The sequence below is a fragment of the Rissa tridactyla genome, chromosome 4, assembly GCF_028500815.1.
Source record: "Rissa tridactyla isolate bRisTri1 chromosome 4, bRisTri1.patW.cur.20221130, whole genome shotgun sequence".
Lineage (NCBI taxonomy): Eukaryota > Metazoa > Chordata > Aves > Charadriiformes > Laridae > Rissa > Rissa tridactyla.
The window spans coordinates 38,346,938-38,370,727 of record NC_071469.1 but is presented as its reverse complement, the minus strand read 5'-3'; the positions used below and the strand labels follow the sequence as shown (position 1 = coordinate 38,370,727).

At 36.5% G+C, this 23,790-nt stretch overlaps 1 protein-coding gene across 4 annotated transcripts in view; it reads left to right on the top strand.

Moving 5' to 3' along the window:
- The window catches only part of FMN1 (formin 1), a 200,586-nt gene that overhangs the window by 59,770 nt on the left and 117,026 nt on the right, over positions 1-23,790 (top strand). For all 4 annotated transcript variants that reach the window (XM_054200792.1, XM_054200790.1, XM_054200791.1 and 1 more), the window contains 2 exons: positions 1,109-1,226; positions 22,999-23,060. In XM_054200792.1, the coding sequence (XP_054056767.1) occupies positions 1,109-1,226; positions 22,999-23,060 (180 nt within the window). The remainder of the gene's footprint in view (positions 1-1,108; positions 1,227-22,998; positions 23,061-23,790) is intronic.

Sequence of the window (23,790 nt, the reverse complement as noted above, 5' to 3'; positions counted from 1 at the left end):
AAAACTTTTTGAAAACCTTGACTGACACCTGGGTAGACCGATAATACCAGTTTGTAGTAAATTACCTATGGGGAGGAGAAAAGAGGTACTTGTTGGCCATGGCATGTACAGCAATTGCAGTCTGCATGTGCCCTTCCCATTCCTGGCTTGCCTCTTCCTGCTTACACCATTCCCTGGGCTGTGCTGGCGTAAGCGTTTGTGTGGCTCACAGCAAACCTATTTGGGAAGCTGTCATCACACACAGCGAGGGAGGAAGCACAGGAGTCAGCAGGAGTGGCTTTTAGAAATGTCTGCTTAGTGTCTGGTCTAGTACAAATGTACGTTTTCTCAGGGCAAAGCCAGAGTAAAAGGGTCTTTCCTTTTCTTTTTCCTTGCTCATGCGGGCCGTTTACAGGGCCGCTTTTATCTAGGGTTTTGCTGTTGCTGCAGTTGTGTCTATGCAATTACCCGTAGTAGCATGTTGTAAATCAGATTACAGAAATGTTAGAGATGTAAAAAAAACAAAACCAAAACATAAACCTCTACAAGAATGCTTGTTTAGTTGTTTCTTTTCCACCCATTTAAGGGGTTATTTTAGCACTCCAGTTGACAGTGCAGTCCCATTAACAGCTGCAGCAGTACTTTGATGTGACAGTATTACGTGGTATGTGGACTGAGCGAGCTGCTGGGGGTGGGGCAAGAATTTCATAAACTAGCTCTGCTTCCAGAAAATTATAGTATCAAATGATGTCTTAGGTGAATCCCACTAATGTTTACTTGTAAGAGGAGCACAGATAGGTCTTTCCACTCTGAAAAAAAAGATGCTGGAAAAAAACCTAGTATTCTTGACTATCTCTATGGTTCACCAAAGGATAGACAGATTTCCACGCTGTTGTGAACAGTTTCAACAAATCATTGTATGTCACATGCATTATGTTATTTTCCTTCTCAAAATTATTTTTCTACACCGATTTCTTTGTATCCTTTCCAACCAACTGAGCACTGTTTCAATCAGTAGAGTGAAGCAGACAACCATTCTGAAGTACACGTGTAGAGCTGAGCATGGCGCTTGCTGTTTGGAATCAATTGATACTGAAGACTTTAATTTTTTCTTGTGTAATTTTAACAGCCTGACCTGAGTCCCTCAGAGCAAGATGACAAGACTCCAGGGAGACTCCAGACTGTCTGGCCACCGCCAAAAGCAAAGCACGAAGAAGTAAAAGTAGGATTAAAGTACACAGAAGCAGGTAAAACAAAGAGGTGAAGCATTTGCAGAAATTAGTTTCTGACATCTTTAGTCTTGTTTAATGCACAGATGGTGATAAGTCACAGTATTTCTTATCTGGAAAAAGAGACCTTATGTTTTGGATGTGTTATTTACTGCTACTTGTTAAGCATCTGACTTTTAAATGTTAATGGCTGCACCTGTGATGAAATCTAAATGCTTGCCTGTACAAATTAATGAGGAAATAAATGGGTATTTTGATAAATTAGGTTATCCATTTCTAATGGGACTGTGTTCAAATGAGTGACAGAATAGTGAAGGAATAGAAACCTGCCTTCCTTTTCCATTGCCTTAGAATGCAGGGGGCAGTGACCTGCCGGACTCTAGTCTGGCTGCAGATTTTCTTCAGGTAGTGTCCAGAATAAAAGTAATGAGTACCATTATTGCAGCTTCTGTATAAACAGAGGAATACTCATATCCACTCAGATCGCTTTTATAGCTAGCCATTTATATTGTCCTATACAAATGCATGAGAGGGTGTGTCTGAAGTATGATACTAACTAGTTATCAGAGAAGCTTTCCACAGAAAAATATTTCTTAACTTTTTGTTATTTAGATAAATATTTACATAACATATTTACAAGGGAAAAAGTGATTATTGTAGCCACCACAACTCTGTTTCAAATTTGTATTCTTAAATATAAACCAGGAAGTCCTCATTACTCAGAAATTAGTCATAAACTGTGGAATCGTCTGAAATATCAAAAGGAAAGGCAAAAGACCATCTGCTCTTCATGTACCTGGAGATTTTAGAAAATACCACCTATACAGGATTAAGCGGAATTAAAAAAGAAGCTTTTATACTAACTTGCTGTGAGAAATTGTACAGGGTAATGCTGTATGATTCTTTCCAATTCCAATGAATATCCATGTGGCCTTGTATATGAGAAAGAATAAATAGGAGTAGTGGGATTTACTGCTTTGTATTGTTTGGTGTATTACTTCTTTCTCCCTCTCTCCTCAGCCTTCTGTGCCTTAATCTTCCTTTTTGGTAAAGTGGGCATGATACTGGAAGTGTAAAAGTTGCTGGAAGATTCAGAAAACTTGGTTTTGACAGGAGCAACACGGTTCTAATATAGACAGAGTTGAATTTACAGTGCATCCGATTGGTCTGAGGTGTGGGAGTCTATCACTAGATGACCGGGACAGGTATTCAGCTGTTGACAAGGAGTGCTGCAGGCTCTTTCTGTTACTTGTAGATTCTTATTATAGGCTATATGCTTCCGTGTTTGATTCTGCCCAAATAAATATTTTTTCTCCTAATGACTGTAATCATCTGTGGAAACAATATATGCTGAAATAAAGAAAGGAAAGGAAACTGAATTCACAAAAGCTCCAAATTCTACTACTTGTAGAGAAATTAGGTCATGTTTTCCTGAAATTTGAATAGGAAGGACAGACTGGCTTAGAGCCCATGTAAATTGTTACTCTTTTGTTACTGTGATATTTTGGGTGGCAGTGTCATCAACACGCTGATGGTTAGTTTGCTAAGTCAAATTTTTATACAGACCAGATTCTGCAGTTCATTAGTCACTCCAGTGTCTGGCAGAGAGAGGAATTTGAATGAAAACAAACTGCTGGTGATTCAGCTAGGACGAGACAGAAGCAGTGCTTTTAAAGCAAATAAGCAAAGACTGTCTTTGCAACGTATGTTAAAAGTGCAGAAGAGTTATAGGTGTACCTCAGTGGTTAGCAGGTTTGCGTTTCTTTCAGCTGTTCATAGATGCCCAGACAGCAGTTATGGCAGCACGGACACTCCAAGCAGTTGTAAGTTGCATACGATGGATAAGTTACATCTGCTTTTCTGAGGACTAGGGTGACTGTTCTAAAGCACTGTGTGCAGGAATGGATTTATGCCGTCTCCTGCAATTGAAGGAAGATACTATTCATGAGTAGTGCTGATATAATTATAAAACTGGAGTTTGTATTCAATGTTGGTCTTATTGCTAGGGGGCAGGGTTTGTGTTTTTTTTAATGAATATGAAAGTGGCAATACAGCATTACTCCTAAACTCGGTATCTTCTCTCTGACAGTGGTGGGTACCTTCAAAGTGCATGTGTATGCTGGCATTTCCCCTCATGTCCCTTCCCCATCCAAAATTCCCTCCCAGCCACCAGTACCTTAGGAACTTCTTGTCCACAAAGTGGACTTCTTAAAAATATGGTATAAAGCAGGTTAATGATCACCACTAAACTGACTGGTCTCAACCATGCTCAACCTGAAACCCTGTTTCTTACCCCAGTGTCTTGTCCTGACAACTGAGATCACATGAAGAATTCTTGATTTCAGAATAGAGTTCAAAAACTGTGTGTGGCAGGGATGTTTGTGATTCCAGTCTTCCTCCACTGATGTTCCTGAATAGATGATTATCTGTAACAAAAAGTGCTGAAGTGACTTGTTTTAACTTTCAGTTGATTTATGTTAGTGTTTTAATTTCTGTGATTGAGTTTCATCTACCAAAACAATAGGAATCTATATACAAACAATAATAATAGGATGAATTATTAGGTAAGTAATCATTTCGCACAGCTTTATTTTAGTTTTAAACAAAATACATCTGTCACAAGTGTGATCACATTCAAGGATAATTCTGTGGACATAAATCTTTGTACTTCTAACAGGGTACAAGAATATGTACTTATTTTATGAGGGAGCATAGATTTTTTTTGATTTGTCATGAGAAATTAGTATTTAAAGTAACACTGAAAATTTCAAAGTTGGAATACTGTAATCTTTCTCACAATTCTGCACTACGCATTTTTTTTACTTCCTTCATCACCATATGCTACGGCAGCTATGACAGGAAGACAGGGATATTGAGGGAGAGGATTCCTGGCTTTTTGATCTTTTCTCACCTCCTTGCCACATTTTTCCTCATTGTTCTTCCTGCCTAGTGGAAGCAAGAAATTCAGGCTTAATTTGGCCTACGCAGCAGACATCACAGTGACTCATAGCAGCTTGGAGGAGCAGCTAACTCCCTCCTGAGGCTCGTAGTCTGGCTTGATGTGTGGGAAACCAACTGAAAAGCAAACGGACAAAACAAGGAACACGTGTGTGTGGCTGACTAGGCCTTTTAGGAATGTTAGAAGTGAAAGAAGTTAGTGAGCAAATACAACTCTGCAACAGGTTTTTTTCATGCCTTTGATAACATCTTGCATAATCATAGTATTGTCACCCCCAACACCTGGATCTTGAGTTGTAAATTTTGAATTAAAAGGATGATGTTACAATATCTTGGAATATCTTAAGTTTTCTTAATCCTTTAATTCTTATGTTTCCATAGAGCAAGTGACTGTGTTGTCAACTGGCTCTCTGTAATTAGCACAAGCTGCTTACATGGTTCTCCAGAGAAACTGGAACTTCTTTGAAGTGTGTCAGTCTGAAATAGTTGAAGTTCAGAAAGTCTGTAGTACATTACACCATTTACATCCTGGAAGATTAGAAAAAGAGTATTTTAATTTATAGTTACATGTTTATGCCATGGAAATCTTTCCCATGTAATCGAAGACATTTCTGTGCGTATTTCTTTGGTTAAGTTCTGTTCTTCTATTTTCATTAAAAGTTTCTATTTCTTTTTCCCCCATAATTCTCAGAGAGATTTCTCCCATTTTTTTAAGCATTACAGCTGATAGAATGGAAGGCGTGTCCGGTATTGTTTATGGTGAAAATATCTTGCCAGGTAGAGGAGACAAATTCATGTATCTACCGAGCAAACTCATCTGTGATACTAGATCACATAGAATCCACATATAATGAATGTCTCAGCTGCTGCGTGTGACTAGATCAGTACTTGCAGCCTCTCATGTCCAAGAAGAGGATTTTAGACATGAATTCTGCTGCTTATAAAACTACTTATGTTTGAAGAACAGTCTCCACATTAAAATGGTATAGATATAGAAATCCCGCGATTCCTATTAAAAATGCATTTTTAGCCGTTAGGATCAAAATAGTTCTCTTACATAAAACAGAGATAATTTAGTCTTTTGCTTAAGCAAAACAGAAATTTAAAAAGTGGTAAGAGAGAAGTATTTGACATTCCTGCTGGAGAAAATGTTAAAAAGCCTCAATAAGTTGAAACATTAATCCATGCTTTTTTTCTTTACATGTTTTCATGTTAATTCAAATGGCTGTATTTAACATTAAAAAACCCTGCTCTCTCACAGCCTGCCTATTCATCATCCTTAAATCTGCAGTGAGGTAATGCTGTCTCTATGTGCCACAATTTCTATAAGAGTCAGTGATGCTGCAAGCACAATTTTCAGAGTGAAAAAGAAAATCAGGAGGTGACTGAGAAAGCTCTTATTGAACAAAAGTGTCTAAGTAAGTGGTGAATGAAATACAAAATAATGGTAGAGGTTTATTATCAAGTCTCAAATATATTAAAGCCTTGGTCCCCTAAGCTCTGGGTTCCCAGCAAGAAAAACAGTTTTTGGTCATGATGTAAATGCAGAGAATAACCAACTTATGTGAGAGAAAGAGAGGCATAATGGCCTGAACAAAGAGATGAGACATAATAACATGATTTCTTATCTTTCTTTAACATAAACTTCCTTTGTGGCCTTGAACAATTTGTGTTTGTCTCTAAAACAGACATAATGCTTGATGATGTTAGTGTTCTGAAGGAAGTTGTTGTAACAGTGGCTGCTAACAGTTGGTTTCATCTTAAAATTTAAAAAAAATGACATTTTTTTAGTAATTTCAGTTTATTTGAATTTGCAGTATTTGGGGTTTAGTTCTGGGATTATATTATAAATTTTATTGTAATGAATTAGATAAAGTTGTAGATAAATGCACTAGTTGAAGATAGTGTTTTTGTGATTTAATAGTCACTGATCAATTTGATGTGACCTCAGAGTGCAGGTGGGCTGCATAAAAGTTTTGTAAATTATTTTACTACATTCTGTTGTGTTTATTGTGCAGCATGACAGGCGCATTTGGCCATGTTATGTCAGTGTTTCATATTCTGACAAATACACTGTCTTGTTATTGAGAAGCTGAATTTTTTATTACAAGACAGATTATTGTAGCCATATTATATTCCTCTAGAGTAACAATGATATTTTCTCCCCTTACTTATGCCAATTAAAGCTATAATTTTATGGATTTGGAAAGTATGAGGCATAGTGCTGCTTGGAAGTCTCTACAGTCTCAGACAAATTGGTTGTGCACGTGGTGATAAATGCTGCAGCCACTTTTCCAAATATCTTGCAGCCCCGTCTGCTAAGATTTACTTTGAAAATATTAGAAAAATAACCTCAAAAACAAGCAAGCAACAGAAACTTCCTTTGCTTTTCTCTCCCCACATCAGCTGATACTGTCATTTTTACTGTGCCTCTTAAGACAGGAGCAAAAAGATAGGCACCTGTTAATGCTGAAGATTTGTTGTTAAGATGCTTGTGTTCCATTTCCAGCCCTTTTGCTACCTTCTGGAGTGACTTCAGGAAAGTTGAGAGACCTTTCCAAGCTTTAGTTTTTCCGTCTGTAAAATTGTGACAAGAATCCTGACCTGTTTTTCAAGACAAATTAAGTTCTTTTTCTGTTTATAGGCTATTAGCATTAGATAGAGATGCAGAATGGAAAAGAATACTGACTTCCTAAACTTAAGTCTGCAAAAAAAACCCACAGTATGGTAACTGCATAAGGTCATATGATAAAATGTTCATGCCTTCCTATACACCGAGGTTTATATTATTACAAGGTGAGAGAGAAGAGGACTTAAGCTCCACTTTTTCAATAAAAATTCCTGCTTTATTTCCATTATGCATACCGTCTATAGAAATGTAGTAATTTTAGGAGACCTATTGGTTTTGAGTCTGGATGCATTTATTGCAGCAGATGCCTGACAAGAACATGTTTTACAGTATACAAAACCATATCTGGATGCATACGTCTGTGTAGCCACAGATACCGGCGTGCTTAAGAATTCACATACAGAACAGCTTTATTAGTCCACTCAAAGTAGAAACTTGAATTTTAAACTATATTTTGCCTAACGAGAAGATTAATCTATTACCTCAATATAATGGAGGCAAGTTCTGTGATTTTTTTTTTTATTGTGATTTCTATTTTGAAATGCAGGCACCACTATGGGTCCTACCAATGTGATGTTGCAAAGGCCCAAAACGGTCACAGGGTTTTATGAGATGATTCTTGTTATAGAATTGAAACGCAGTGAAAGAGCAATTGTGTACAGCACAAGAAGAATGACTTTGTATTTTATTTCCATGGTTCTGTTTCAAAATATATGAGGCCCTTTGTATAACAGAAACGCCTCTGAGTTTTATTGAATTCACTTTCCTGTTCTCCAGCCTCACAGTTCGCGTGATCTGAAGTTCTGGTTGGGCCAGCATTTGAACATGAGAGGTTTAGATACTAGTCTAGATGAAACCCTGAGTCTGAACACCCTGATGCTTTATGAAAATTTGCACTTGGATTTAGAACTTCTTTTCAGTTAAATTCAATATCATCCTTGCCAAGTTTGTCCCCTCTGCTACGACACAGACACGTACTCTTACCTGTAAAAACCCCAACCCTATTTATTGTACGTATCTTAGTCTTGTGTCTATCCGTGTTTTAAGTTTGTCAACAGTTTTAAATTCAAGAATTGCTGAGAATATACTGCGGAAGTGGTGTGCCTGTGTGTGTGGATATGTAGTGTACCTAGACTCACCCACATTTGAATAAACATACACTTACACTGCATGTATAGTATACATGCAGTACAAGTGTATGCTTCCTATAGATAGTATACAGTGATTGCAAAGGTGTTGTAGATCTAGAATAAGTGTTCTGTATTTTAAATTTGTGCTGGATGAAGTGGATGGAGTCTGTAACTCATCAAAGAAATCCTGCAATAGATTTGTTCCTCGTGTTTACTGATAAGGTGTCGTTTGTTTATCATATTGCATTGGTGAATGTGATCCTGTAATAAATTGGTTTTGTAAATAAGAAATAGGACATTTATTGAGAAAGAAATCATGTTGCATGTCCCCAGCAGCAGTACCTCTAATGTTGCCTTGCTGGGAGGGTGAAAATGACAAGCGAAACTATTCATTTCTGCTGTCAGGTAAATGAACTGTAGCTGTAACCTCACCTGTGACAGGATAGGAACGATCAAGTAGATAAGTCACTCAGGAGACTGCTTGTGAATAGCGCTTTTTACTGCTTTGCAGCCAGAAAGAGTAAGAACTCTTTTCTTAATTTCCGTAACAGAGAATCAAGGGGTTGCTGGGTTTTCCTTCAGGAGGCTGCTTTTCTCTGGGTATTGTTCTGTTGGAATTCAATGAGTGTTGTGAAGTTACTTCATTTTCTGTAGGAAGATAACTCTTAAATCTTCTGTATTATCTCAATATCCAGACAGTATTCAGATACTGTGCTATTGGCTTGTTTAGGACTGTTTATTCTCCACATGTCTCTCACCATCTGTCTCCCTTCTTCCCGTCTTCTATATTTTCATTGTACCAGAAACTTTAAGGTGCTGAAAATCATTGAAATTTGAGGCTTGGAGGGTTCTTCCTTCCCTTAAAAGTCTAAAAAACATTAAAAAATTAAGTTGAAGTGAAGGATGTCTGCTCGTTTCTGTCTGGGGAATTGCTGTCCTTGTATGTATTGAATTACAGTAAAGAGTTCAGCTTCAATGGGAAGTAAACAAAGGAGGACAGATAGGAGTAGATGGAAGGGGCAAGGGAAGAAGGATTAGAATAATGTGTCAAAGCTACCTTCAGAATAGGCTTAGCCAATGCCTTATCCCTAAAAATAGGTAATTCTAAGAATTTCTTTAAGCACAATCAATTTTAATTTCCTAGTTCTAAAAGGGTGCTTAAATGCAGAACTTGTTCAAACTGGTGTTCAGAAAGTTCGAGGAAGTCTGTCAACTTTCTATAAACCTAAGCTTTGGGATTTCACTGGCCAATCACCTTGTAAAAAATGTGTAAGCCACAATTTTTCTACTTGAAATGTTGCATTCATGTAGCATTTCAAATGTCTGTATTTCTCCCAGTGTTACTTCTGTGTGAAAATTACGCTTTATAAACACCATGCCAAGACTGAACAAATAGCATGTTTTGAAAGTCGCTCATGACTACGTTTCTTGGAAGAAACGCCTGAACATTTGCTAATTTTTAGGACTGTAGCCTGAGAAAGCCTGGAAGGTTGCATCAATGCCCCTGTAAAAATAAATATATAAACAATAAAAAAGGTGCAGCTGTGGTGAGTAGATTCCCTTCTGACACCTGGTGGATAAAGGGGAAAGCTACATGGGGAAATAATGAAGGAGGAAACAAAGACTATAGTAAACAGGGAATATTGAAAATGATGGGACCAAGGGTTACCAAGGAGGGAAAAAAGGTTAAGGAACATTTACTGTTCTGAAAAATAATGTATCGGTTCAATTAAACGTAAAGTAAATGATTTCCTTTATGCTACAGGGTGTGCTGCATCTCAAGAGAGGTAGATTGCACTCAAATTTTCCGAGTTTTGTTCTCTAATTACTTTTAAATGGTATTAACATTATTTTACATGTTGCCATATACTGAGTTTAATAGATAAGATTTTTTACAAAAATTAATGTTCTGACCAAAAGGTTATTGACTTCAAAGAAGGTAATTTATTTTCAAGCTTCTGCTTTCTACTTGAAGTTTTGAGATCATGGCAGAGAAGGTTCCTAAATTGGTTATGTAAAGTTTGAGGAGTAACTAATTTATTTGAAATGCGAGTTATGGAAGTTTCTGTGCAAAAGGTTTTCATATAAGATTTTATTTAAAATTTTTCAAGTAGATAAGTTGTTTTATTATTAAAGAAGAAAAAGTATTTTTTGCACAGCACAGTTTTGAACACGAATAGAATAGTACTGAATAATATTTGGGTGTGTATACTTGCTTTTTGCAACAGTTTTGGAGAATGAAAATTGCCGTTCAAAACATTGTGGCCCACAGTATCCAGCATTGCCAAAATTGTATGTTAAATGTTCAGGTCACCAGATTTACCAGTGAATGCTTGTACCTTTTCTTTTACAAATGGTGATGAACAGTGCAGCTTGCTCAGTATCATGACAAAGATTTACATGAGCGTGTATTGTGCATATTTGTAAACATTATTGCTGCTCTGAATTCAGATAATTTCTCTGTGATTATACAACTGAACATATATTAAACATTTGCATAAATGACATAGGTTGTCCAAAACATCCAGGTTTTATTTCATGTTTGGTTTTCTGTGCATTAAGGAAAAACATGCATGCTAGCATGTGTATTTTCTTTGTAAACCAGTGAAGAACGCCTTGTACTTCACTAACCATTAGTAATATCTTATATGCTTTATTTCTACTACCCAGTGGTATATGTCATACATTGGCCATTGTTATTGCACAGTCTATCATTTTTTTGAAAAGTGCGTGTTTTAGAAACAAAAAGCAAACAGACAAATTCTTGAAAAGAGTTCCCACCCCAAACTTGTGTCTTCTAATCAGATTGTATGGAATGAATCTGTCAGAAGAGGCTAAGCTTTCTGATCTGAATTGCTCTCCTTGCCTTAACAAGCAACGTGAAAAGACAATAATGCGTGAGCACCGTTGTTATTTCCAATTGAAAATGTTGAGGAATTAATAAGATAAATTATTTAATTATTATACAGTGTTCAATATGCAATTCTGTGTATATATTGAGCTGAGAACTTCATAGAGATATTTGCAAGTTTGTTTTCATAGTGTTACTACGTGTGGCCTGTGGTTCACTAAGGAATGTCCGTGGGATTTTTTACATGGTAGAAATTTATTTAAATACTTGCTATTTCATTTTGATTTGATTTGGTTTGATGGGCAGTGGTAATATCTAGGAACACTTAAGAAATTAAGCAATTAATAAACAGTTGGTAATTTTTTGCAAGACAAAATAATACAAATGGGAGCTGAAAATGCTGACTGAGGTATATGTTTGTAGTAATGAGTAGAAAGCAGGGAGTCGGCTAGACTCCCTGCTAAGATATGTATTTAATGACTGTAAAAATATAAATTCCCTGTGTGAAGCTTAAATACAATCTTACTTATGCTTTTGTCTCTAGCTCACCTAAAGCTTTACAAGGAGGGACCACCAGGTGGGTGGAACAGTGTAATGTTGTCCGTCTGTGTCTAGTCTTTGGTCTCTTTTGTTACTGTAAAGGCAGTATTTACCTTTCCTTGATGGAATAAAAATGGTAAAGGCAGAGTCTGCAGTACCTACCACTGTTTAGGACTACAAATTTAATAAAGACTACGGAAGTTCCGTAGTTATAGATGAGGAATTTTTTTCAGATTTGAGCTTACATCAATTTTAGTGGCCGCCATCCCACTAAAGTGAGTGGAACTTAGGTTGATTTCTTTGACTTTCAGATCCATCCCACAATGCTGAGTGTGAAATTTTGCAAAGCTAGGATTTGAAGTCTGGTTGGAAGGACATCACAACTGAGAACTGATGTATTACTTTCTCTTCTTCTTTTTTTTTTCCTCCTTTCTCTTGTCTGTAAGCAGACTCTAGGTAAATGTAGCCCATTTTAGAGATAATCTAATAACTGGCCTAATAGAGACAATTCCTAATAGCTGGCCTATTTATAATCTGGCCATGATTATTCTAAAAGTCTTTGAAGCAAAGACTGTAGGTGTAGTGAAAACTGAGCTGGAAAAGTTCTTTCCAAGTTGGTGGGCTATGGTCCTCCATTGTGAGGTGTATCTTATATAAACCTGAGATAACAGCTGAAGTTCAGCAAAAAGACAAGATGAAGTGAATTAATAAATGATGAAAAATATTGTACCAGCATACTTTTACTGATTTGAATAAATATTGCATATAAAAAATGGGAACTGAAGCTTTTTGTACAAGAACTAAATTTTCCCCGTTTACTAGTCTAGTACTAGTCAGTTTGGAAGGATTAAAGGGATGATAGCTTTTTACTTTTCCATAACCTTGATGTATTTGAACGCACACTGGTCGTTATTCAAAACAAGAGCACATTTAACACTGACAAAGAAACACAATAAAATCCCATTGAAAAGTGTGAGGGCTAATTAGATACTGACTGATAATGGCATTAGCAATGAATCAGTAGGGATATCTTTTGAAGGAAAAGGAGATTTAATTATGCTTTAAGAAAGGGGATGAATGACACTAACCTGATTCATGGAAGTTTATTTCAGATATAGTCTGCTGTGTCTTTTCTTGCTCAGTTTTGTGTCCCACCAAGAGCAGGACACACAGAGCCCTGGCCATTGTTGGATTTCAAATAAGCTTAAGGAACTTATTTTGTACAAACTCTCGTGACTTGGAAACTCCTTTTGAATAGCTCCTTTGAATTACTGAATTATTATCGAATGTGTGCTAACTAGCTGAAGCTGAGTTGGAATTCAGTTTATCTTAAAAAAGGATTTTCTGATGCTATTCCTCTTTTTTTCTACAATGACTTGTCACTGCTTGCTGAAGTAACTGACATAACTGAATAAGGCATGTTTCAAAGCATTTATATTTTTCTGTGTATGTGGAAATGAGAGAAGGCAACATCTTCTGAGGGTCCTTCTGTGGCAGCTGAGATAGCAGGGGATTTTTGTGGTATTTTAGATAAAGACTGACTAGTTTCATTCTGGTGTCGTGAAGGTGGTGAACGTGTGTACTTTTTATAAATGTGCTGCTTTTTATGGTATTGAGTATATATAATCCATAATGCACATAAAGTACTCTGAAATTTTGATCTACCTTTTTCCTGAAATAAATACTTGAATAAAAGCTTCCTAAAGACATTCTCAAATGATGAAATGCCAACTCCCTAGTGATGAAAAAATCCTGTCTGAAGAACAAGAAATTCTTTCTAAGTCCTCCTTTTAGTGTAATGTATTGCTTCAGTATCTCTAGCCTGTCTTCTCCTTTATTTCTGTAAGTTAAGAAACTGTCATTATACTGTTTGTGGATGATAATTATTTGCTTATTCATTAAGCAGTTTCCTGTTCTCACGCTTTTCAAACAATTATGGTATAGCAATCTGCTGAGTTAAAACTTTCCAAGGATTAAGATCTGTTTTCTTTTTTTGATCCTTTTTTGTAGTTGAGTTAGGAATACTAGCTGTTGTCGGTGAATATTTAATGTGATTATTTTACAAGACTTATAAACAAACCTTATGACCAGGATAAACTCTTGATGTATTATATCACTGAAGAACAAGTTAGTCCTTAATTCTACCATGAACCACCCTTTAGATGATGATGCAAGTGGACATCATATTAGAAGAAATAAATCCAAAGCGCTTTGAAGCCCTGTTCTGTTCCCTTTGAAGTTTCATAATGAGAGTCCACTCATGGTGGTAACAGCTGCATGAATACTTCTTAGGAAATAAAACAGTGTTCAGACATTTTTGCATTAATTAAAGCAACTTATATTGGAATTTGTTAGAATTTCCCTGCATATACCATCAATGATCTTAGGGTAGGAAAGTTACATTGTCTATATAAGCTGTCGTTAAGTGGACTTCTGAAGAGTCTGGTCTGACAGACTCGTCTCTCCCTGGCAATTCAGTTGCTGGCATTTCCCATTTCCCTCACTCGAGGTAGGTGCTACCTTACAGGACTCTGGTGGTGGTGCAGAGGTCCTAGAAACACTTACGTATTTAGAGTTTCAAGCCAGTCATGATTTACTGCCTGCTTGGAGACTGGACAACTGAGCAAGCTATTACATTTGTCCATCCCATGAAAATCTAATCTTTTTTTCCCGCCTTTCCAATGGAACAAATAAGTAAACAACATCTTAGAATTGTTTGTGGAACGGAAAAAGAAAATCCTACCACTCATCTGTACCCTAAAAAGCTGGGGTTCTGAGGTGAAGGAATTCTGTCCCACGCGACTTCTTGAACACAGTAAACAATATTACTGATCATACAGATATGTAGTTCAGATTTTGAAGGTCTTCTGCATTTGTAACTAAATAGATCAGATGTGTAATTATTTGGGTATTCCGTGAGTGTTAAAGAAGACAGCACAAACCAAACTCTCCATTCAGCATCCTTAACACCTCGATATCGTAGTCAGCTTTCTCTGTAGAAACCACAGGCCCAAACAGGCCCACAGAAATTAAGGGTGTATTGCCTGGAGACCGTGTTTATCCTAGAAGGTCAGGATAAATGCTAAAGCTCAACAGTTGGGGCAGATACTGATGGACTGTCATTTGTATTCAGATATCAAAAGACTAATAATACTAGAATGTGCTGCTATTTTAGATACTTGGGTTTTATGATTGCTAAGGGTAGACTTGAGCAGTCCTGTGTTACACAGTTTATTTGCTAGATTAGCTTTCAGGGCCAAAATTTTAGAAAACACCTTGTTGTAAAAATTAGTCCAATATATTGAATACATCTTCCTTTGTTTCAGATTATTCTGTGTTAAAGTTTAAAACTCATAGTTATGAAATACAATGGTTTTTATTTATTTATTTATTTAATATTTAAAAGTACGTGCTTTTTGTGTAACTTACATCAGAATAAACAATCTCTATTGCCTTACCTTTTTCTCCATATGTAAGTTTTGGTATTTGTCAACTTTTTAGGTTCCAGGTACTTTTGTTTTTAAATTGCTGTTCGTAAGAATGTGAATAAAACCTTCTGCTGTTGTACCTGTACACCCCTAATGTTCTTTAGTGTATCTATACACTCTTTGCTCCAGCAGATGTGATCTATAAATGGTTGTAGGCATTTGTCCACTTTTTCACACTAGGTGATACTCTGTTGTTTTCACACAGTCGATGTCTGTGATTCTACAATGAATTCCATTTCTGCCTTCTTAGAGCATTTTAAAATGAGCATTCTAAAATGCCCTTTGTTCACCTCTTGTCCATTTTAATTATTCAGGCATTTTTAATTGTTTTGTTTTGCTTCTTCAGCTTTTCCATTGTGCTTCCACAATAATTTTCTTATCTCTTTACATACTATGTTTGACGCAACTACAGGACACAGAGTTGCTTTCTCTTTGTAGCGGGTATTTAATTAAAACACAATAATAATTTCCTTCTTGCAGTCCATTACTTTGTTGTAGATGTTAATTCCATGCTTTAACTGGAGCATTTCAAATGTTGTAGTACCTTATGATAAAGAAAATATTTTAAAAAAAATCCTTGCTTTTAGATCCAAATTTCTTTTCCTGATATACTGATATCTTTCTAGTCAACATTGTCTTTATATGATCCATATTGCCAGCATACGTGAAAATCATGAAGCAGACTTATACCAAATCTCGAAGTTAGCTAAGGAAGAATGTTATCAGACTTGCAGTGGTTCCATCTTTGCAGTGTTCAATGCTAAAATATTTAAAATCAGATAAAATACTATTTCTAATTAATTTTGCTGTGTAGGCAGCAAATTTCTGTGTAGGCAGAACCAAATATAGTATGACTGGAAGTAAAGTTATGGTGCTTTTTAATATTGACTATATCTGTGGGTGTCAGAACAGCATCGTGACATTAGTCTAGTTGATCACTCCAGAAATTGTGGGGTTTTTTTCCCCAAGCACCTTCTAAAAACATAGAGTTGAACAAGGAAATTTCAAATGCATGTGTTACTATCAAATAAAATTTAACAAGCTAATCTTTAGGAAAAAGGTAAGATAAAAAAGTGTATTAAAATAAAAATCTAGATTAAAACCTAATGAGATACCAAGTTCACATCCAGAATAAAAGAACAGTATATCTATATCCATGAATTGATGAATTATAATTTGACTTCAGAAAAAAAAATGTTATTAATGCAGTACAAAACTGCCACCCAGTGGAAGTGGCTAATTTCACATTTTCTCGATCTCCTGCAGATTTTCAAGAAATCAGAAATCTATTCTCTTGTCACTGGAATGTGTAATATATTTACTCGCTATGGAAATTATTCCAAATTTTCTTGTTTTCATCATAATTATATTTATCTATAGTAGAGAATATTGTTTCAAACAAGCAATACAAAAAAAAGGACTATTATGATTTTCCAATTTACAATTTTACACTGTACATTTAATGTACAGTGAATATTGGAATGCTTTTATGGAGCTAGTTTTAAAAAAGCTCCATATCTCTCCTGTACTGGGGAGCCCAGCACTGGACACAGCACTCCAGGTTTAGCCTCACCACTGCTGAGTAGAGGGGAAGGATCATGTCCCTTGACCTGCTGGCAAGACTCCTCCTAACACAACCCAGGACGCAGTTAGCCTTTGCTGCAGGTGCACATTGCTGGCTCATGTTCAATTTGGTGTCTCACGGGTCCTTTTCTGCAAAGCTGCTTTCCAGCCGATTGGCCCCCAGCATGTACTGGTGCCTGGTTCCTACCCAGGTGGTTCCTACCCAGCTGCAGGACTTTGCGCTTCCCCTTGTTGAACTTCATGAGGTTCCTGTCAGCCCATTTCTCCAGCCTGTTGAGGTCCCTCAGAGTGGCAGCAAGACCCTCCAGCTTGTCAGGCACTCCTCCAAGTTTTGTGTTGTCATCAAACTTGCTGAGAGTGTAAACAATCTGCACATATTCATAAATGAACTGGAAAAGTGAGACTTGAGAAGGGGAAGCTTGCAGCTGATAGGAAGTTAGTGAGAGTAGTGAAGATAAGACCTGAATGCAAATTTAGCATTCTTTCATCAGAATGCAAATTCTTTTCATGCGGATTAAAAAAAAAAAGGTACTATACAATAAAATGGCAAAGGAAATCCAAAATGTAGAGCTATTAAGATGTGTACTTGAGGAAAAAATCCTAAATACATATAGAGAATAATGAACTCTGATCTGATCATTACTATTTAAAAACAAGACCTTGATGTTAAAATAGATCTTGGGAAATGTCAGCTCAGTGCCCGGTAGTGATCGAAAAGAAACTAAAGTGGTAGGAAGTAGTAGGAAAGAAACAGAAGATAAAATCTTCTAGATCATCATAATGCTGTTGTATAAATGTCCACATTTTGGATTTTGTGGGAAATTGTAGTTTTATCAACTCAGAGAAGGTACAGTAGAACTCTTAAAGGTTGAGGGAAGGATGGCAACTTTGATCAACAATATGGAACATGTTCTTTATGAGGAAAGCCTATGTAGACTAATATTCTTTCAACTGGAGAAGAATCAGTCAAGGGAGCATATGATGGAGATCTCTAAAATCACAAGAAACAGCAAATGGGGAAATGGTGAGCAGTTGTTCACTGTTTTTTCCAGCACAGGAACTAGAGACATCAAATGAATGAACCTAACAGGTGCAGATTCAAAATAAACAAAAGGGTCTTTACCTAATGTGCAATTAATTCTTTGCTGCAGGATGTTGTCTGCTTGCAGGAGTTTTAAAATCAGCAATACACATTCATGGATGAGGAATCCACTTGCAATCTATTAAATATGCAAACAACTTCATTTGTTTAGAAAGTTCCTGAATTGCAGATCAGGTTGCTGGAAAAGTGTGCTGGAAAAGTACTACCACCTTTTTGCTGGTTTTTAATTTTTTACACCTCCTTTTTGGCTACTGAGACAGGATACTAGGCAAAACAGGCTTTTGGCTTCTCTCAACAGAGATATAATTTTGTTCACTATGAAACACAATGATTTCTATTTCACACTTGCACCGCTCTGCATTGTGGCACTTCTCAGTTTACCTCTTCAGGGGCCTGTAGAAATAAGAACAAAAATAGGCTTTGCATTGTGTCCCCAAACCTCTGTAAATTAGAAATATGTGACATGGATAATCCCAAAGAAAGAAGTTTTTGCTTAATTCACTGCACTTTGGAGTGTCTTCTGGAAATTGAATCAGTTTCAGGTAAGAGCTTCGTCTCCTTTTTCCAGCATCCTGCTGCTTTAATGGTCTACAGTGAGCTTATCTTCCCAAACTAGATATTTTATTTTACTAATGTAGCTATTTTTCCCCCTATTATGCTTAGTACAGCTTTTCTGTAAAATCTGATTGACTGGATAGCCCCCAGGTACCTTCATAGAGTAATAACTATTCCCCTGAAAGTGATCTGGATAGAACTCAGAACTTGGAAAAGTGATTTGATCTAGACCACAGTCATCTCTCTGTCCTACTTCTATGTGAAGGGAGGATCTTTGTGGTTTAATGTTGGTGTAAGTTGCGCATCGGATGCACAATACACATGGCATGGAAAAACATGGGAGTAAATGGAAATTTAAGTTTCACAGTAAGGAGGGTTGGTTGTTGTTTTTTCTTACAATTAGTAACTGATTTATTTTTCCAACAACAACATAGAGAAGGAAAGTCTTGTACTGTCATGTCACTATATCTTTCATTTTCGATACCTCTATTCAGCTTCCTGTGTCCTTTGCCAACTTTCATGTTACTTAAAAAAAAAAAAGTAGTGAAACATTTTTCGCTAACCTGGTATTTTAAAATACATTGCTAACTACTAGCAGATGTAACAAATATTTGTATTTGTTTAAGACTTTATAATGTATATCTGCTTTATCTCACTATCTTAGAAAAAAACATCCAGTTTTATAAACGTTTGCTTTAGCTGCAGTGGGTTATAATTATTGACTGAAGTTGCGTAAGTAAAGAGTATGCCCAAATGGGCAACAAATTCCATCATTTACTAAAGTTTTCTTGGGTTGGAGTCATCTCAAAACAAAGGGAAAAGTAGTGAATTAGAAGTAGTAAATGAAAATGTAGAGTTAGAGCTGGTTGGAGATGAATCTGTGCAGTGAGATTGTTTACTTGCGTGCCTGTTTGCCTTATGTAAAGGACTAACATTTTTAATTGTTTTCTCAGTAATGAAATCCTAATTTGCTTGTGGTCATTTTTCAGGACAGGAGCACTTGCCATCTGATTTGTATCGAATTTGTTTGTTTCAAAAGCCCTTCAGAGTAATATCTGTGTTAGAGGTAGCTAACTTATTTATGCCCTATAGCCACTGTCTTCCCAACAGGCTCTTTGGAGACCAGGCAAGTACAATAGGATGTTTGTATAATCAGCCTTCTGTTAACCAGCGTAATGAAAGACTTTAAAACCTCAGAAAATACAACCCCCCTGACATTACACAAACTAGGGGATGTGCTGTCATGGAATACAGTAAAGAGTCACATTGTGACACAAGATCAGCTTGGATCTATAAAGTAGGGTGTAAAGAAGAGGGTGCCAGGCTCTTTTCAGTGGTGCCCAGTGACAGTGCCCAGTGAGCACACATTGAAGCACAGAAAGGTCCAGCTAAACATCAGGAAACACTTCCTCACTGTGGGATGACTGAGCACTGGCACAGGTTGCCCAGAGGGTGAGGAGGATGGAGGTTTGTGGAAGCATTCAAAAGCTGGTCCTGGGCAACCAGTTCTAGGAGGGTGAGGGAGTAGGGGTGGGGTTGCACCAGATGACCTCCAGAGGTCCCTTCCAACCTCAGGCATTCTGTGGTTCTGTGGTTAGAAGCTATATTTCCATGTCAGTCTTGAAGGTCCTTGAGGTATTGCGGTACTAGTAAGTGGGAGACCATACAGTCCAGTTGCAACGTTATATCTTATCTGGCTCTGAGAACTATCCACATATGTTCATGTCTCTTAACTAATCAGGCTGGATGAGTTAAAATCATTATGCAAGAATAAGGCAGGCTACACACAGAGCCCTATCATACTTCTTAAACTCTGGCATAGTTAATTTGTAACCTAGACAAATCACTCATTGATAATTTAGAGTTTACGGTATTTCTGGATTGTTTCTGTATCAGATGAATCTGTTTTGTGAGTTAAATGGAATTTAAGAACTCAGTAATTTATGAAGCCTGACCTATACTTTGTTCACAGTGCAGTTTTTTCCATTAACATGTTATTATTGTTTACTTTGCTGTTGTGATTTTACAGCACCATCCAAAGCAGCATGCGAACACCATTGCATAATTAAACTTTATTATTCTGTTGCCAGTATGTTTGGAAACTGATTTTTGGAATTACATGGATGCAATTAACTTTTCTAGTCAAATTCTTCAGTGTTTTAAAGATTCAGATTGCCATCTCTATGTGCAGGATATTTTCTCGGTATGTTAACTATCTGTGTAGATTTATACCAAATTAAGGTGATTTCACCAAAAATATGAAAGGAATGGACATGAATCACTTTGTACTATACAAAACTATAATTGTGATGTGATTTCTTTTTCACTGTATCTTACACACAAAAATAGATGTTTGCTTTGAATTGAACTTTGCCGGATATCAGCTTCTATCCAATAGATAGTTTCTTCTAGTTAAAAAAGAAATACAATGGTATAAAGAAACAAAAGCTTATGCTGTAGAATGTCAGTTTATTGCATAGTAGACAATCTATTAAATATGTTACAGTGAATCTATTTATGATACATTTTCTTTTATGCAGTATCAGTGGTTTAGGTAATGAATTAGGTCTATTAATTCTTATAATCTAGTGCTTTCTAAGCATACTTTTAAGGAATGAGCAAACCATAAAATAATTGCTATTCTCTATCTTACCTCTGCTTTGGAACAAAGATTAAACAAAGCAATGTCTAGAATTTATTTTGGAGCTTTCAGCTAGGAGAAGTAATGAAAAACACATACCAACTTAAAATGATGGTGTCTCGCAAAATATCTGTCACAAAAATGACATACGCTTAATTTTTAAAATTTTTTTTAACTTTTTATGCTGTGTTAGGTTTCATCCATAGGGGTTCTTCCATCATTCTCTGACTGCACAAACATTTGTGCCAAGATAATAAAAAAAGCAACAGAGGGTTGGGAAATGGGTGGACATGGTCAAAAATCTGCTTTTGGTGCCAGTGCAGGTCTATGTCAGCATATGTGAACTATGACTCTCTTACCCAAATCCCAAAGAATGTCACACATTGTGCAGTCCCACACAGAAAGTAGATCTGTTGTTAAGACAGATCTGTATCCTTCTGTTAGCCAAACTAAGAACTGATTGTTAGCAGCATTTTCAAAGCCTGTTGTTTGCTTCAGTTATCATGTGATCTTAAAGAGCTAAACTTCAAGTCAGGATGTTCATAAGGTTCATGCCTTGCAAACTGAGTAAGCGCTTAACCAGCTGAGGTGCCAGAAGGGTCACAACTCTTTCTGGGGACCTGAGGCAACTGTTTTGTTAAGTCCTGTTTAGGTGAATGGATAAGCTGAGCCTGTATCCGGAGGGAATATCAACCAGTCAAAGGAATTAACAACAGAAAATCTAAAAGTCCATAAACCTATCCAGTTGTGATTCCAGCAGAGCAGTCAGGCAATTTTCCCATGCTGGAAAGCTCTAAGTAGAGGCCCATTAGAGAGGAAGGAATAGTTTAGATAGATATTATTACTAGTTGGAATCACCCAAGCTTTTACTTTGTGTCTTGAAAAATATAAATCCCTTTTCCTTTTGATTTTGTATATCAAAACAACTGCTTGCATATAGCTTCACCTGTGTTTGAAAAAAAATAGCTTTGCATTAATTACAAGCTTCCGTATCATACAGATTTCAGGGTGATGACCAGGTTATCTTTTGTCTTTCCTCCATGTGCTCTCAAGAGAAAAAAGATAAAAAGAAGAAAAAGAAAAAAGCACCTAACCAGTGGAATATTGTCCTGTTCTCGTGCTTTGGTCCATGCTTTGATGTTCTAATGCCGTATTATTGGTTCTATTATTCTAGGGACCATACAAACCCCATAAAGTTAAAGAACATTGACAGTAAAATTTCAAGTCTTTGGACTATTTTCAGTCCTTGTTTAAATTAGGTTTTAATTCCTTTTCTAGTCAAGGAAGCAGAAGCCAAGCCAGGGAACTGGAAATACACTTTCGGATGAATTTTGATTTGGAAGCAGATAGAAGTGGGGCTTCGATGGTCTAAGAATGAACTCCAGTTGCTTGTTTAGGAGGGCTGTAGCTTCTGGGGCAATGTCTTACAGAAGACAGGCTTCTCTTAAGTCATTACGCAGCTGTAATGGAAGGTCTTGTCTTTCTTTGTCTGGCCAAATGCAGCCATGGTATGGATTGAGGGAAACTGTAGCATGAGACCCAGGTTCTAGAGATTCATTTGGTAACTCTACACCTTAACATTACAGCCATCACTAAACCTGTGTAAACAATGCCCAGCCTCCTGATTTTTTCATTGCTGATTTAAATTTCTCTGGCTTTAAGTTTCATGCTTTTAATTTTATTATACTTTGGATTTTGTTATATTCTCTCTAAATGGAAGAGCTATTTAGTACCCTGTGAAGGTACTTAATCTCTGTAATTAATCTTCATCTGATAGAATATAGACAAGGAATTCTTTGTACCTCTTGCTGTTGGGTACTTTTCCAGGTCTTTATTTGTATTTGTGATTGCTCTGTTATCCAATTTGCCTGTGTATAGTGATTGTATGTTTACAGTTCAGTTTAAATCATTGTATTTAATGCGTGGTTTTTTAGAATTCAGGGGTGTGCGTGCGCATGCATGTGTATGTCATAATATCAGCTCTACATTTATCTGCAAAGTTAAGCAAAACTAGCTTCCTCCTGTTATTTCAGTCTGACGCATCTTCCCCCCATTTTCGCCTCTCGGCATGGAAGACCTCTTCGCTTTATCCTCTCCTCTCAGAAACACCATGGAAAGTGTGGTCATGTGGTCTTAGAAAATAATGCTAATTACTGTGTTCGGGTTTTCTTTTCCATCACCATTCTAAACAGTCTTTTATTTGGGAGCCGACATCTGCATTCTGGGCCCAGTGGTGTTGTGTGAAATATACTGTGCTGAAGATGGCACGTTGTTTTCTGACTCTAATGGAATGTACATTTTTATTTTTACAGAGTACCAAGCTGCCATTTTGCATTTAAAGAGGGAACACAAAGAAGAAATTGAAACATTAAAGGTATACTTTTGTAATGATTTTTCTTCTTTCTCTGGCTTGAGTGCATTTTACAGATTTAAGTAGTGCAAACATAGACTTTCCCTCAAATGTTAAGAATTTAGTTGTTTCTTTCTAAAAGATGTTTTCAGTTGACTGCCAACTCAGTTAAAATTAATCTAGCTAAAATCCATACTCTCTCTAAATTTCATGCACTCGTATATGATGCCAAAAAACAGTTTTACATGTTTCACCTTCGTAGTTTTGCTTCTTGCTTAACTCTTAAGTTCTTTGCTCTAACTCAGCAATTTTACGTTTGTTTATTATATTAAGGCACGGGCATTTAACTACTCCTTCTCAGTGGAACATGCTTCTGTAGAAGCAGTTTTCTGTAATTTTAGACTGAAAAATAAGCATAGTAATTCCATTTGTGAGACTATCTGAAATTTTTTATTGAACAGTCTTTATTGCTTTCTGGTTTTGTAAGTGTAAACTTGACCAACAGTCTAATTGTCAAAATCAAAAATAATAAAATTTAATATTAGAACTCACTTCCCCTTGGCATGAGAGACTCTTCTAAGCAAAGTGAAATATTACAGGAAGTTTTTTATCATAAAATCAGTAGCTTAAAGGGCAGTATAACTTAAAGTGAATTTGTTAAGCAGCCCTAGTTTAAAGAAAAATTAACAGCATATCCTTTTCTTGCCAATTGTGATATACTTTTAAGCATAGCTGCACTGTGTTCTAATATAGA